At 41.8% G+C, this 15,864-nt stretch overlaps 1 protein-coding gene and 1 long non-coding RNA gene across 2 annotated transcripts in view; both read left to right on the top strand.

Moving 5' to 3' along the window:
* Nucleotides 1-15,864, top strand: part of LOC109538498 (peroxidase) — a 28,724-nt gene that overhangs the window by 9,700 nt on the left and 3,160 nt on the right. Inside the window, exons 2-9 of the mRNA XM_048661464.1 lie at nucleotides 6,060-6,242; nucleotides 6,303-6,379; nucleotides 6,442-6,532; nucleotides 6,596-6,984; nucleotides 9,387-9,639; nucleotides 9,688-9,833; nucleotides 9,900-10,141; nucleotides 10,191-10,323. Of these exons, the coding sequence (XP_048517421.1) occupies nucleotides 6,060-6,242; nucleotides 6,303-6,379; nucleotides 6,442-6,532; nucleotides 6,596-6,984; nucleotides 9,387-9,639; nucleotides 9,688-9,833; nucleotides 9,900-10,141; nucleotides 10,191-10,323 (1,514 nt within the window). The remainder of the gene's footprint in view (nucleotides 1-6,059; nucleotides 6,243-6,302; nucleotides 6,380-6,441; nucleotides 6,533-6,595; nucleotides 6,985-9,386; nucleotides 9,640-9,687; nucleotides 9,834-9,899; nucleotides 10,142-10,190; nucleotides 10,324-15,864) is intronic.
* Nucleotides 89-623, top strand: LOC125502636. Its single transcript, XR_007280403.1, has 2 exons — nucleotides 89-427; nucleotides 488-623. It is a non-coding gene; the product is annotated as an uncharacterized LOC125502636 (long non-coding RNA).

Raw genomic sequence — 15,864 nt, 5'->3', positions numbered from 1 at the left:
CCGCTGAGATAAGCGACAAATAGCATTCTGCAGCCGTATATGTCAGTTTCCAATCTATAACCTCTGTGATCTGTGACATACACTGATGGACAAAATTAGCGCACCACCTATATATTTTCGAATAAATCATTTTTTTTCCCAAGTAGGCTGGTAAATAACGTAACCATAGTAACATTGGACAGTACCAATTGTTTTTGGTCCCTTTCTACTCATTCCAGTGCAAGTTTCTACTTGTTTTCTGTCATTTGCATCATCTCATCATTGTTTTCAATAGTGATGAGCGAGACTGGTATTGGACTTACACTTGGATGACCAAGAGTTTCGCAAGAGTCTCGCAAGACCAGGCCGCTCATATTAATGTTTTTGGTTTGACGTATAGCTCACCCTGTCAAAAAACGATGAAACAAAACGAAGTGTGGTTAGTACGGTAATCCGATGCCGAACCGCTTTGGATCTGTCCTCGTAGCCCTTAATATTGTGTTTTAAGGAAGCTGAACAGTCTTGAAGCATGGGTCACCCTCTCAAAAAACGATAAAACGAAATCCGATACCGAAACGCTTAAACACTTAACATACCGACGATTGACTGTGCGTGAGAAATAATTAAATTAGAAGCCAAAGCTGTGAACAAGTTTCATATTGAACTTAAAATGTGATCCATTCCAGTTTTTTTCCTTCTCTTTCAGATTATCTAAATCGGGGTGCAGGTGGGATAAATATTTGGAAAATAAAGTTAGTTTCTAGTCGATATTGCCTAGATAAAATTGGTTATTCATCGACATACTTAGTACTTGTGCCCCCTTTGTTTGTCCCAGTACAAGGTGAGTTTACTCATAGAGTAGTCCTGTTGACTGTAGCGAAGTAAACGAAGATCACTCCGATCTTCTTGAAGATGAAAAGATATTTCAGAACCAACCAGGCCAAGAGAATCTACGACCGGACTGAACGGGCTCTTTTACGCGAACGGATACATGAGACCCGCCCGGATCTTGCACATATTGACAATAGACTTTTACCTGTCAATAAAGAACTAGCCAACAAAATGCACTGGATCTATTGAGAAGAGGTGGATCGATTAACAATTGAACGGAAGATGGTGGCCCGAAGCAACAGCAACCAATCGCCAAAGAAAGACATCATAGCAAATGTCGAGAGTGGAATACGCTCGCTACCTATTCCAACCGCGGAGCAGATAAGGGCTGAGACATCACGTATTTTACAACGCTCAAAGCCTCCGAAGAGCAACCTCACCTTCAGAGAAAGAAAAGCCTTGAAAACGCTCAACGAGGATAAGGAGATGCAACTGTGGTCATGTCATCGTTGAACTACGAGGACAAAATTAAAGAGCTTTTGACCCCGTCAACGTACAAGAAGTTGGCACGGGATCCGACGGCACGGATGCTAAGGACAACCTACAAATTAATTAAGGACATGACATTTCCGTTCGAGGACTTGGCCAAACTCAGAAATTCAGAAGCACTCCCACCAAGGCTCTACTGACTGCCCAAGATCCATGAATCGGATGTACCACTGAGACCCACTGTGAACGCTATGATATTGCAAAATATCTTACAAGAATTTTACAGCCGAAAATAGGAAAAACTGACAGTTTTATAAAGGACTCATCTCATTTTGTTCAGAGGTTGCACTCGTTGTCATTAGCTCCCGGAGAAATCCTTGTGAGTTTTGATGTTGTTCACAATGGTACCAATTAAGGAGGCAATGGAACTTATTGAGAGATAATTTCCACCAGGCATCGCCAAACTGTTCGAACACTGCTTAACCACAACCTACTTTCAGTGGAAAAACGAATCCTATGAACAGACGGATGGAGTAGCAATGGGCAGCCCCCTTAGTCCGGTGATAGCCAACTACTTTATGGAAAAGGTTGAGATGGACGCTCTGGACACAACCGCGAGGAAACGTAAGTGTTGGTTTCGATATGATGATGACACTTTCGTTGTTTGGGGCCATGGTTTGGTTGAACTTAAAGACTTCCTGAGGCACCTCAACTCAAACACCGAAGTGGAGAAGGATGGGCGACTGCCATTTTTAGATGTCTTGGTAACCAGAAAAACCAACGGAAAGCTGGCCCACACGTTGTACAGAAAACCGACACATACCGACAGGTACCTGCAGAGTGGATCAAACCATCATCCTAGTCAAAAGAGAGGAGTCATTAAAACCCTCACCGAAAGAGCCAGAAGAATTTGCGAACCATCTGAGTTAGAAAGAGAATTGAAGCACCTAGAAAGGGCATTTGGTTGGAATGGGCATTTGGTTGCAATTCGACCAAGAAATAGTTGAGGCCGTCCGGAGAAAACAGATAGGCATGATGAGCGTAAGGGTTGGGCTTGCCTCCTGTACATACATGGAGTCACGCGCAGGATCGGCAGGATACACAAAGTAAAAAAAAACACAAAGTCAGAACAGTTTTTAAACCAACTCAAACAATCCAACATACTTTGAGATCGGCCAAGGACAAACGGGATCTTTTATTAGCAGAGGAGTCTATCTATCAGAGTATATATCGGCACCACAAAAAGTAGTGTAAACACTAGGATCACTGAGCATAAAACAAGTGGCAGATTAGGACAAACAGACAAATCAGCAGTAGCGGAGCACGTACTTTTAGACGGTTACCAAATACGTTTCGATGAAGTGGACATTTTGCACCAATCTCAACGGTATTACTCGAGACTAACCAGAGAGGCCATTGAGATCTTTAAACATGACAACAATTTTAATAGGAAAGAAGAGGTAACGGCCCTTAATCCAGATTGGAAACGCATTTTGCGGCAAACAGCGTGTGCGCCAAAAGTGGCAGTAGTTGAACCAGTCTTAGTCGAAAAGCACGGGAGATCACTTCCCCCCACTGCCTCATCGGCTTTAATAATGTCCACCGCAGTAGTGGACAAAACGTCAGGAAGAAATTCCCATGGACCACGGCTTCAAAGCTCGAAAAACATTTCTTGATGAGATTTTATTTTATTAAATACATTTTTTCAATAATTACTACGTTATTCATGCTATACGGACAAGAAGCGGTTTAAGTTTTTAGTCACCCAATATTTTAAAAAATGTGACGGATTTTTTTCTCGGCTTAAGCGGAATAATTTACTTGTTTCAACAATTATTTGTCCGTTTAGACCGACAAAAAACATCGTTTTTCTTCTTCTTTAAAAAAATATTGAATAATAATTATTAATTTATTTATTTAAAACTAGCCTTATTCTTTAATAAAACAAATCTGCTCATTTCAGACATAGACAAGCTAATGGAAAGATCTACTTATTTTTAAAGCTGAACACGTTTGGGTGGCAAGAATGAAGGGTTAACATTTAAAAAACGATGGTTTTTCCAAGATTATAATTGGAAAATGTTGAAATTGTTTGGGACAATACGTATAAAAATAAAAGAGGGATGAAGCGGTTGTGTAAATGTAAGATAAAAACACAACAAATAAATGTAAGAGCTGATACGCACTGGCCTAAGTAAGTTACACTTTTGTCGACTCGCAATTTCTCATTGAAAGTTTTTTTGTAATTTCACAGTATCGGTAACTACATTCAGTACTGCATCTGTTATTAATAAAATGCGATATTTCGAAAACTAAACACTTTTGGAATAGACAACCTTACACAAACTGGCCCTTGTTTATAATACTGAATAAAACAAAATTATCAAAAATGATTTTGGGTGGTTTTCTCAGCGTCATTTTGAAACAAAGTTTTCCTAATTCCATTAAAGTAAGTCCGTTTCAACAAGAAATGCGACGAAAAACGGTTAAACTTAGGTATAGGATATCCATACATGAAATCTATTTACAATCTATATAAATCTATTTACAATTTCGGAGAGAATTCAAAAATGTAATTATATATAGGGTGTTCCATTTAAAATAAGCAAATTGATTGAAGTGTGGCAGTCTTGAAAATATTTTAGATCGCTTGCCCCCAAAACTTCGGCACAGTGTCCAATTGTCAAATTCCTCCTAATAACAGTTTGCCAGATATCGATCGCGGCGGTTTTCAGTAGACACCCTGTATAAGCCTAATCAACATATTCATGTTACTGTAGATTTTTCACTGTTGTTGTACTTTTGTTAGAATATGTAAATTACACTATAAACTTGAAAATATATTCGATTTCTCTGGATAAAGATCTTCTGGATCGGAAGTACGGGTCAACAATTTGGAATCTTACAAAATAAGTAAACTTATTAAATAGCAAATAGTCTGAGATTTTTCGTTGTTTCGTATTGATTAGTATTATATTTTATTTAATTAGTATTATTGTTATTATTAAATTTATTTCGTCTGATTTTACGGCTATATAAAAGCAAGACTAAGACTGCAAGCAATGCAAGACCAAGATCAAGGCCAGGCAAGTCTTGGTCTTGGCTCATCACTAGTTTTCAGCAAGTGTGGTACTGTTTTCGATTCAATTTACTACTTATTAACTAGAGTGTATTCGCATTGAAATGTCCCCAGGAAGAAAATTAAGTGAGTTTGATGCGATCAAAGTTGTCACCTTGTTGGAAGAAGGATATTCCCAACATGAGGTCGCCCGAAGATTGGGTGTTCATCACACACCATTGGTCGATTTCTTCAGCGTTTCAGGGAAACAGGTTGTCATGCTAGACGACCAGGGCAAGACCGACCAAGATCCACAAACCATGGGGGCGGTCGTCTTATACGACTTCAAGCTTTAAGAAAACGGTCTATTACCGGAAATGAGATACAAAATCGAATTCAAAATGCCCGAAATGTCTCAATTTCTTCCCAAATGGTAAAAAGAAGGTTCAATCAATCCGGATTGAGTGCAGAACATTCAGTAAAAGGTCTCTCTTATCCATGACCCACAAGCAAGCTAGGCCTGAGTTTGCTCGAGAACACGTGGACTGGGATTTGGACGACTGGAAAAAAGTCTTATTTATTGTTGAAGTTAGAGTGGGTTTAAAATCTTCGGATGGGCGAGCTTTTATTTGGAGAAGACTCGGAGAAAGATACAGCCAAGCATGTATGGTTCCCCAACTGGCTTTCCGCGGTGGCTTAATAATGTTTTGGTGTGGCATTTCTTTAGAGGCCCGTACGGACCTTGTGGTGATCCGAGGAAGATCATTAGCTTCCCAGAAGTACATTCAAGCGATTTTAGAAAACAATGTCGCACCTTTTGCACCTCACATAGGCGACAATTTCTCCTTTATGGATGATAATGCCAGACCGCATCTGATCGTGCGCTAATATCTTAATGAGGTTGGAAATCAACGTTTAGTGTAGCAACAGCTTAGTCCGGACGTTAACGCGATTGAACATGTTTGGAATCAGCTCAAACAACGTATTCGACGACGAGATCTTACTCCTGAGAGCTTTGCTGAAAACGCGGTTCTTCAATAATGGCATAACATACGCCAAGAATTCATTACAAGCCTTTTTTTATGGCATTCCAAGACGTTTGAGGGACGTTATTCGATCTAGAGGCGGCAATACAAGCTATTGAATCGGTTAAAGACGGAAGCTTTACCTGAATTTCAAAATGCATTTTTCATACATTTTTGCCAAAAACTAGTGATTCATGTTTTGTTTTAATTTTTCTTTCGAAAATATTCTCATATTAATTTAAAAATCAATAATTTGAGTTTTGATAAAAGTATGTAGGGTTCATAATATTTTTTCTTTGAAATGTATCGATGGTGCGCTAATTTTATCCATCAGGGTAATTTAACAAAAGGCAGCTTTTACAGAATATTTCAAATTTAGGGCTAGACCATGGCGGGTAAAAATGAGCTACATTTTTGCTCGCAAACTGCTAACATCGCAAGCTATAAATTTCCTATAGTTTCCAAAACATTTCAAACTCAGCCTTCAAATGGCCAAGTTCCGAAAACTGTAGGTCTGCATTCAATTTAAAAATCCCGTTACCGTTAAAGCGACTAAACCGCTATCGGTAGGGACCTGACATTTACCCTGCACGTTGCTGATACCCCAAACTACAAATTTTGCAAATATCACTTTTTTTTTACGATCTGAGCACCGATTAAAACTGAAACCGTTGCAGAGGAGGCTTGTGGACGGCCGTCCTGGGCTGGATTCTTTATCTGCCGTTGGTGGCGCCTATCGTCCAGTACCAGCCAATAGAACTGACCGGAAACGGCGATCAAGAGTGCGCCCTCCTGCTCAACGGCCCCGCTCGAAGCAGCCACTTCGACTACCAATTCAACCTCCTCCGAGGCGGCAACTTGTGAGTAGTCCCTTCTCCTGCCATTGCCCAACTCTCAACCCCTTTGCTTCCTTCATATAGGGACTACCATGGACCGCACACCTGCATTACCTACGCAGCAGTCAACGCCGCCTATCAAGAAGCCAGTAAGCGCATCCGTAAGTGCTGCGGAGGAAAGTTGCTTGGGCAACACCCACCCTTAATTTCCGTGCTGTTTCAGAGGTGGCACAACCGCATGGGGACTGGAAGCCTGAAGAAGTGGCCACTGTAGGCGAGCTCCTGCTCGATATTTCCAACAATTTAGCCAAGTCGTAAGTGGATGCCGAGAGGACAGTGTAGTTGAGTTTGGGGGTAAATGGCTGATTCTTCCGAAGGTACGGCCTGAGCTACGAAGACATTGAAAAAGGCCTGCCTCTGATCGACACCAGCAAGACGCTGATCCGCGACATCTGCCCTCCGTATCTGTCCAATGTGGAGTGTCGGGCTGGGAAATACCGAAGATACGACGGGTTGTGCACCAACTTGCAACATCCTACGTGGGGCGCTACGAACACCCCTTTTACCAGGCTGGTGGGGCCGCTCTACGCAGACGGCATGTCTGATCCACGTATCAGCGTTTCTGGTCACGCTCTGCCCGGCTCCAGGGTCGTCTCACGAACTCTCCATCCAGACCAAGGTTACCACGATCATGCGGGCACTGTCATGATCATCGCTTGGGGGCAATTCATGGATCATGACTATACTCTAACTGGAACCCCTTTAGGTAAGTTGATTTGATTTACCCTTTAGGTAAGCTATGGAGGCCATTGATTGCTGAGGCTTGATTAATGTCCGTTGCTGATGCCTTTCAGACTAAAGTGACCGCACGTCCCGATTTCATTTACGTTCTCATCTTCATAGGTTTCTGGAAGGTTTTCCAAGATTTGTTTATGGAACTCGTTTTTTAGTTTACATACTTCCCACCTGTTTGATCATTCCGCGCTTTTATTTTTGTGCCTAGAGATGCGATTTATGACCTGTTCTTTTACTAAGATGTGGTTCGAGTCCGCATCTGCACCTCTCAAGCTCCGTACATCAAGGAAGCTGCTTGCATGTTTCGCGTTTACTAAAATCTGATTCCTTGTGATACCATCATTTGATACCCAAGTCTGTTTGTTGTCCATGTCCATGTGTTCAAACATTGTAGACTTGACTAGCAAGTTATTATTATTAGCTAGTTATAGCAAGAAATAAAGTTTTTCCAAAAACCGATCAGAGAAAGCAAAATCAGATAACACTATTTGGAAAACTCGTCTATATCATCGCCCTGAAGATTTTTTAAATTTCTTAAAAATTTTCGGTTTTTTCCATTTTAGACCAAATATTTTAAAGCAATCGTTTTTACAGAAAAGGTAACTCAGTGAATTTTTAGGAGTTGTTGACTTTCTGTTAGACTCTTAAATTCCAGTCTCGGTCATCGGTAAATGAGTTATAACTCATTAACCGATGAGTTAATACTCATTAACTCAGAGAGCGGCAACAACTCAAAAGCGCAACTCAACACAGGTTACCCAGGCCTAGACTGATTGACAACTTATGACTCGCATCGCGATATTTACAGTTAATGTCTAACGTTGTTTGTAATGTTAACAGTTAATATCTAACGAAACGTTCGCTTCAATTGCGCATTTCGGCGATTTGTGGTGAATTTTTAAACATTGCGATGCATCGGGATTGTTCAAATAATTATTTATCAAAAACTCTTACAGTTTGAGAAACGATTATTGCTGGACTGGATAAAGAGCCCATTTTTCTCTACCTTAAAGAAATTTTGCGTGCATTGCATTTTTCGTTAAATTATGACGGATGTTTACACTGACGGTTGTATGACTGGCTTCGTGGCGGAATGGTTTTGCAAGCTGATTTTTGCAAATTTATTTCTCGAAAACTGGCCCAGATGGAGAAATTTCGCTGACTGTGTTCGATAAAGCGCGCCTTCTTCTACTGTTGCCGAAATTTGCAGTTTGTTTGAACTTTTCCTTGATTTTGGGCGAATTTTTATACTCACCTTTTCAACCGCGTAGTGTACTGGTTTTACATAGCAATTTTTAACATTTTTGTTTTTGCGGAAATTGGCCAACGTATGCTACCAATCGCTATAGCACTGGATCGCTATATACACTTAATTTTATTCTTGCCGAAAATTTCGTTTTTGTTGCAAGAGACTGTGATTTTTGGCAATTTTTTACACATTTGGTTGCATTGATGGGGCTGCCACGTGGAATAGTTTGGGGTAAATTTCAAAATATATTAATTCTAGAAAACGAGCGCCCACCCGGAGATTTTGGTTACGACGGTGGAGAACGCGCACTTTTTTCTATTGTTGCTACAATTTAAATGCATTTTTAAACATTGCGATGCATCCGTGGACTTTGCGGCGCAACGGGATTGTTCAAAAAAGTGTTTCTCAAAAACCCTTACAGTTTGAGAAACGACTGTTGCTGGACTTGATAAAACCGACATGGTCAAAGTATTAGGGTTTTGGCAAGACAACTTGCGTGAAAGCGTACGCGACGCCTTTTTGCAGTTAATGTCTAACATGGTTAAGTGGCAAGAATACAGAAATATGTTTTTTCGCAAAAACTATGAATGCTACAAGATTTTACAAAGAACGCAAAATTGTGAATAAATGATTAGTGCATCAACCAAAAAAATGAGTTGATTTCATCCACCAAATAACAAGTTCTGGTAGTTTTTGTACCACGACACTCAATAATTCACCACTTGTCCAAACCGTATGAACCCGATTGTTTCATCAAAATATGAGTCTTACAAAAAAACAAATTCACAGTGAATTGAGGAGAGGGCAATTATACGTCTATGATGAAATTCTCACTAGATTCAGATTACTAAAGTTCCTAAAATCTACGTTTTGAAGTTCAACCGTTCAGAAATAATTTGCAAAAAACCCTCCTACTGGGCCCCTATTCTAGAAGGTGTAGCTCCGTTACGGATCATTCTTGGAGACATGTTCATTTGAAAAAATAATATTAATTTTGAGAGCAGATTTCACTGTTCCAGTTTGGCCACCTAATTTCGGGACACCCTGTATAACTAAATTGTAATTCTCACTTCAGCCCATTTGTTCTGCTTGGTCTCAATGAAAATTTGGTCACTTTATTTCAGACCCATTCAACCGCAACGATCCGGAGGAATGCTGCGGAAAACCGGCCCATCTGAAACATCCCTACTGCAACGAGATCGACATCCCCGAGGATGACTATTTCTACAACATGTACCACGTTCGCTGCATCAATTTTATCCGGTCCTTCCCTGCAGCGCGGCCTGGCTGCCGGCTGGGCTCTAAAGTACCCTACAACACCCTGACGGGAGTTCTGGATGCCAACACTGTGTATGGAGTGACTGAGCATCATGCCAGGTGAGGTTGCAACGCTTCTGGAATATTCGTTAAGGCGTAATTTGGCAGGAAGCTGCGCGAAGGTCACGCAGGGCTTTTGAGGATGAACCCGGCCTTTTCCGAATACGGCCTTAAGGATCTGCTGCCCTTGAAGTTGGACGTGCCGGATGAGGGCTGCACCAGGCTCAATGCTAGCATGTACTGTTTTGAAGCAGGTGAGGGTTTTTCTTTGCCTTGGTGCAGCGGGCAGGAAGTTGTTAAGTTGGTTGGTTTTGATTCAGGTGAAATCCGAGTGAACGAGCAACTCGTGCTGACAGTAATGCACACTCTGATGGCACGCGAGCACAATCGAGTGGCACGCGAACTAGCGCTTGTCAACCCGCACTGGGATGACGAAACCCTGTTCCAGGAGGCGCGCAGAATTAACATCGCCATCATCCAGCACATCACTTACAACGAATTTCTGCCCATCCTGCTGGGCAAGGATGTGATGGAAAAGTTCGGGATTCTGCTTCAGAAAGAGGTAAGTGGGCGCTTTCCCGCTGGGGTCGTGGAACAGCTTTCGGTTGCAGGGCTACTGGAACGGGTACGACCCCAACGTGAACCCCAATGTGATCGACGCCTTCTCAGCAGCCGCCTATCGATTTGGACACTCCCTCCTACCAACTGCTGTGGAGAGGTGGAGCAAAGCGCACAAGTTTATCGGTATGTAGTAACGTAGTGACTGGGATTTATACGAATAATTGCACTGGAAGAGAATTTTCTGAAACATTTTCAAAGGTTGTGGTTGAAATCAAAGTCTGATTTCAACCATTTTTTCCCAGAAATGCTCTCCTAAGCACACCCTGAGCTGATGATCTGGCACTCTGGGCTGTCCGTTTACCTACTAAAGCCCTTTACTCGCCGCCGAGGTGGTGTTTGGCCTAGCTTCGCGGTAATTTATGTCCTATTGTGCCCTCGTATTTTCCTCCCTCATTATCCCTGTGTATTCAATGAATTCCAGAAGAGTCTTGAAGGGGGTACGTATGACTTGGTCTGGTAGAATTTCGTCCCCTCCCAAGGGTCTACCTGTTGCATATGACGTGCAGTGACACAAAATATGTAGAGTAGTTTCGTACTCTAATTCGCACCCCCTGCAGGTCGCTTGATCGCTCAGTCCCACCCTGAAGAGGTGTTTTTTGCAGGGGGCGTGTCCTGTTATAAAGGCCACTATCGTCTTTACTTTTCGCCTGCTGAGATCTAGCAGTTCACTTTTACGCACTGGTTGTAGAGGTCTCACCAACTGCCTTGCGGTAAGGAGTTGCGGTGTCTCCTCCTAGTACTTTCTATGTCCTTCCAAGATCCACCGTCCTAACCTGGGCATGAGATATGCTACAAACGGGTTTTTGGTTGGTCAGTGGTTGCTCGGTCCCTGCCTTAGCAAGTTCAGCAGCATTCTTGTTTCCTTTGCTCCTGGTTGTCCCTGTTGCCCAAGTGAGTTTTTCTCTGTTTGAGCTCCAAGCCAGGGTGGTAAGTTCTTTCACACAATCTAGCACACATTGTGACCTGATTGTGTACGATTTGAGTGCTTTTATTGCGGCTTCATCTCCGGTTAGGATGGTAATATGCTTACGTGTGTAGGCTCTTTCCGTCATTTTCTGGGTGCAAATTGTTATCGCTAGGACACTTGCTTGTTTAAGATAATCCTTTCCCCAGTTCTTCCTCTTTCGACTATAGCAGCACCTGTGCCCGATGCTGTTTTTGTGCCTGTGGTACCTGATAGAGTCGCTCCACCATCTTACCCCTCGTTTAGAACATATGTTCTAAAAGGTACCGAGATGCTTAGAGTTTTGATTCGATCAGCTTTTGATCCCATGGGTTGGACTGTCTTCAGCTTTCTGAAGAACGCGCTGTGCCCAATTCCGTCGCTTTTCCGGTGAAATTTCCCATGTTTTCTCAAATGTACTCTTGCAGATCCATAAAGCCCTGATCGCCTTGTTTGTTTTCTGTTCCACATGTTCTTTAAACAGCAGTTTCTTGTCTAGGGTTATCCCAAGGTATTTAACAGTGTCGGACACATTTATTGTATTTCCATATATACAGGGTGTCGCAATAAGGATGGTAAACGGCTGTATCTTGGAAAGTATGTGTTGTAGAGTGATCGAAAAAAAAAATTGATAACAAACTTGAGGAAAATAATTTGCTGGAAATTATTTTGAAATGTCTCAGATGACCACTAGATGGCGTAATTGCAAACGGTATTTTAAAAAGTCGATTTTATACAGAAATTGTCCCTATAAGTGAAACATCTAGTAAGTTTAGTCAAAATACCATAAAAAACCTTACTACTTTCCTTACGAACTTTTTTCCTAACTTGCCAAATAACGGGTGCGGGAAGAGTAAAATCGCTTAATTCAAAGAAACCTGTAACTCCGAAACGGCTTGTCCGATTTCAAAGTTCAATCAATTGAAAGAGCAGAAGAAGAAGTGAAACAAACTAGCGCATATTAACTAGCATATTGCGGTACCGCTGACCATTAACATTTAGCGCATTTCCAGCCGCATTTTCGAAAAAAAATGGTCCGATAATGCCTCCAGCCCAAAATGCGCACCAAACAGTTACTCGCGGCGGATGCATTGGTTTGTTGAGTATAATACGGGGTTTTCAGCGCCCCAAAATCGGCAGTTTTGCTTATTCACATACCGTTTAGCTGAAAAGGTGCCCCATCGGAAAAAATGATTTTCCTCGAAAAATTAACATCAATTTGGTGGTGCTCCACCACCCAATCAACGAATATACGGCCCTGCACCTGATCCCTTGGCTTAAGATCATGCGTCAGTTGAATTTTGTGCGCGTGCAGATGCAGGTGTTTTGTCAAAATTCGTTGTAGGATAGTTCTGGTCAGAGACAAGAAATAATCCCTATTATATAAATATATATCCTAGATAATAAAGTTATCCCTTGTCTCTGGTCCTGGTAATGTTCAATGCTGGACCTCGGTGGCAAAATGAAGTGCCTGGATTCTCTGCCACACTTTCTCTCACTGCGGCAATGGTTTCAAGGGATCGGCAAGGACGGCGACGAACAGTTCTCTTTTCATCTATGAACGTGAATTTTATCTCGAATTTTTTTATTCAACGGCGAACTGTCGACTCATTTGGCGCATTGTTGCGACCGAAAATTAGACGTAACTTTCGAACTGTTTTTTGTGTTTTTCCCCATTTTTGTACTAAGTTTTCACAATAATTAAACGTTGTTCGTTCGAATACTGCTCCATAACTTTGAATCGCAAGGTATGTGCATCACAGCTGTCAAAAAATCATGGTCAAACTAGTCACACAAAAAAAATGACGGCAAATTCAAATCCGGTGCTCTTGTTGAGACACCCTTTAGAAGACAAGTGACCTGCACCATACTAGGATAAAATATTTTTGGTTTTGGCCCACTTTTACCATATATTAAATCATCAGACCAAAACACTTTGGATTTAAACACAGTTCAATCTGTCTTAGCCAAGGGAGGAAACTTTGCTATTAGCCCAAGAACGATACCAATAGAGGAAATTATCTCGAACACCGAAACAGCATTGCTAGGGCTCCCAGAACAAACGGCAAATGAAATGCGTCGGGAAACCACCCAAATCCTGCGGAAAGCGAAACCACCACCAGGCAACCTAAGCAGAGAAGAATAACATGCCCTCAAGGAAATACGAAGGAACACAAGCGTTGTCGTCCTACCAGCTGACAAAGGAAACGCTACAGTCGTCATGACCAGAGAGGAGTACGAGCAGAAAATCCAAAACTTATTGGACCCAGTCACTTACACAAACTTCAAAAAAGATCCGACTCGAGCCAAGCTCAGAAACATCAACCGCCTGATCAAAATATCATCAATAGACGAGAACACCATGAAGAGTATTATTAGGTCAGAAGTCCTCTCCCCACGTTTGTATGGATTACCGAAGATTCACAAGGAAGGAATGCCACTAAGATCAATCGTCAGTGCCCCGGGATCAGCAACTTACGATATCGCAAAATATCTATAAAATATCTATCCTCTCTTCTGCAGCCACACTTGGGGTTCATAGAAACATACATCAAGGATTCCGAACATTTCATTAAGAAGATCCAAAACCTCAGACTGGAACTCACGGACATGCTGGTCAGCTTCGATGTTGCCTCTCTATTCACAAAGGTACCCGTGGACGAATCCGTGGAATTAGTGGCGGAGCTATTTGAAGAGAGTACAACAAATCTGTTCAAGGCTTGTCTAAAGGGCAGCTACTTCCTGTGGAATGGAGATTACTACGAACAAAAGGAAGTAGTGGCCATGGGAAGCCCAATCAGTCCGGTGGTGGCGAATCTATTCATGGAGAAATTTGAGGAAACAGCGTTGATCACCGCACCGCTTAAACCAACGATCTGGTACCAATATGTCGATGACACGTTCGTGCTATGGAGGCATGAACGCAAAAACTTGGACATCTTCCTCGACCATCTAAACAAACAGCACCCAAACATCCAATTCACCATGGAAGTTGAACAAAACCACCAACTGGTCTTCCTGGATGTTTTGGTGTTTAGGCAGGGGAATCGTTTGGACCACAAGATATATCGAAAAGCCACCCACACAGACAGATATTTTCACAAGCTATCTAACCACCATGCGAGTCTGAAGCAGGACATCATTAAAACTTGCACGGATAGGGCCAGAAAAATATGTGGGCCACAACATCTAACTACAGAACTACATCACCTGGAAAAAGCTTTTCTTCAGAACGGTTATTCCCAGTTGGACATCAAAAAAGCTGTATGAGTGGGCCGTGCGGAAAAAAGAAAGTGAATCCACTATGAAAGCTATCCTGCCCTTTGTTCCCAGGGTTACGGACATAATTGAGAAGCTCCTGAGGAAACACAAAATAAGAACAGTCTACAAGCCCACAACAAAGATCCGAGAATGTCTAGGGTCAGTTAAAGACAGAACACCCCCATCGCAACTGCAGGCATCTACCGTATTCCATGCTTCTGTGGAAGCGTCTACATTGGAACAACTAAGAGATCGGTTGCGACGAGAATAGAAGAACACCGACGGAATTGTAAACTGGGCCATGTGGAGAAGTCGGTAGTGGCGGAACATGCTCCCAGCGATGGAACACACATCTATTTCAGAGAGGCACAGATCCTGGCCACAACAACAGGTTACCGCCCCCGACTAATACGAGAAGCCATTGAAATCCACAAACACGACGACAATATCAACAGAAAAGAAGAGTCAATGGCGCTAAACAGGATATGGTTTCCCGCACTCACCAACGCAAAAACAGCCAGAAAAAGCAACAGCTCAGGGCAAGAGAGATGATCCAGTACACCGGAGGATAGCAACAGCCAACAGAATGCGCAGGCTCCGATGAGACAGGCCACGTGATCGCAACCGGTGCATCAATACGGACTGCGCCCGAGAAATCGCATCAGAACAGTGTAAGCGTTCAAAAAATCCGAAAAACCCATTAGTTTAAATAAGCTTTACTCGGATTATCTTCTTCTAAGGCTCCAATCATAAGATGTGCGATATATCGACCACAAGCATCCGTGCTTTCATCAACAGTAACATAAAAAGTATGATTGTCCAGAACAACTCTAATTTCCTCTATTACCGTTTTATATACTATATTCACATTCTTCTTTCTTATGGTAGATTCGTCAGGGATGTTTTTGTTCCAATATTTTTGTAAAAATTCTTTGAATTGGGTATTTACAAGCTTTTTTAAAGGAGTATTCGCCGCGACTAAAGCTTTGTATAAGTATGATGAAACGCTTCCGTTTCACTTCTTGTTTTGTCTCCGACACTTTGAAATGTTGTTTTCACAGACTGCTGAACGGGACCAGATTTTATCTTTTGCAACTTGGCTTTATGCATAGATGTTTTCAAATGTTGATCCACTTGGAACTTCTTCTCACAGACAATCTGTAACAAAAGATCATTTAAGATCTGGTTTTGATATGATCACAGATACAATACTAAAGAAAATGCAACGAAAATCCTTGGTAAAATTGACTACGTTAATCAACGCGTCAATCCGACTAAAATATGTACCGGTGCAATGGAAAGTATCGGATGTAATTATGATTCCAAAACCTGGCAAAAATCCACATAAAGTAGTATCATATCGGCCAATCTCACTGCTACCAATCATGTCAAAATTATTTGAAAAGCTGATTCTGAAAAGGTTGCAAGTAATCATTGAAAAATACCACCTAATACCAACG

The sequence above is a fragment of the Dendroctonus ponderosae genome, unplaced genomic scaffold, assembly GCF_020466585.1.
Source record: "Dendroctonus ponderosae isolate FM_Combo_2020 unplaced genomic scaffold, Dpon_F_20191213v2 Dpon_F_20191213_1, whole genome shotgun sequence".
Classification (NCBI taxonomy): Eukaryota; Metazoa; Arthropoda; class Insecta; order Coleoptera; family Curculionidae; genus Dendroctonus; species Dendroctonus ponderosae.
The sequence above is the reverse complement of the archived record's forward strand: the minus strand, read 5'-3'. Positions and strand labels throughout refer to the sequence as shown.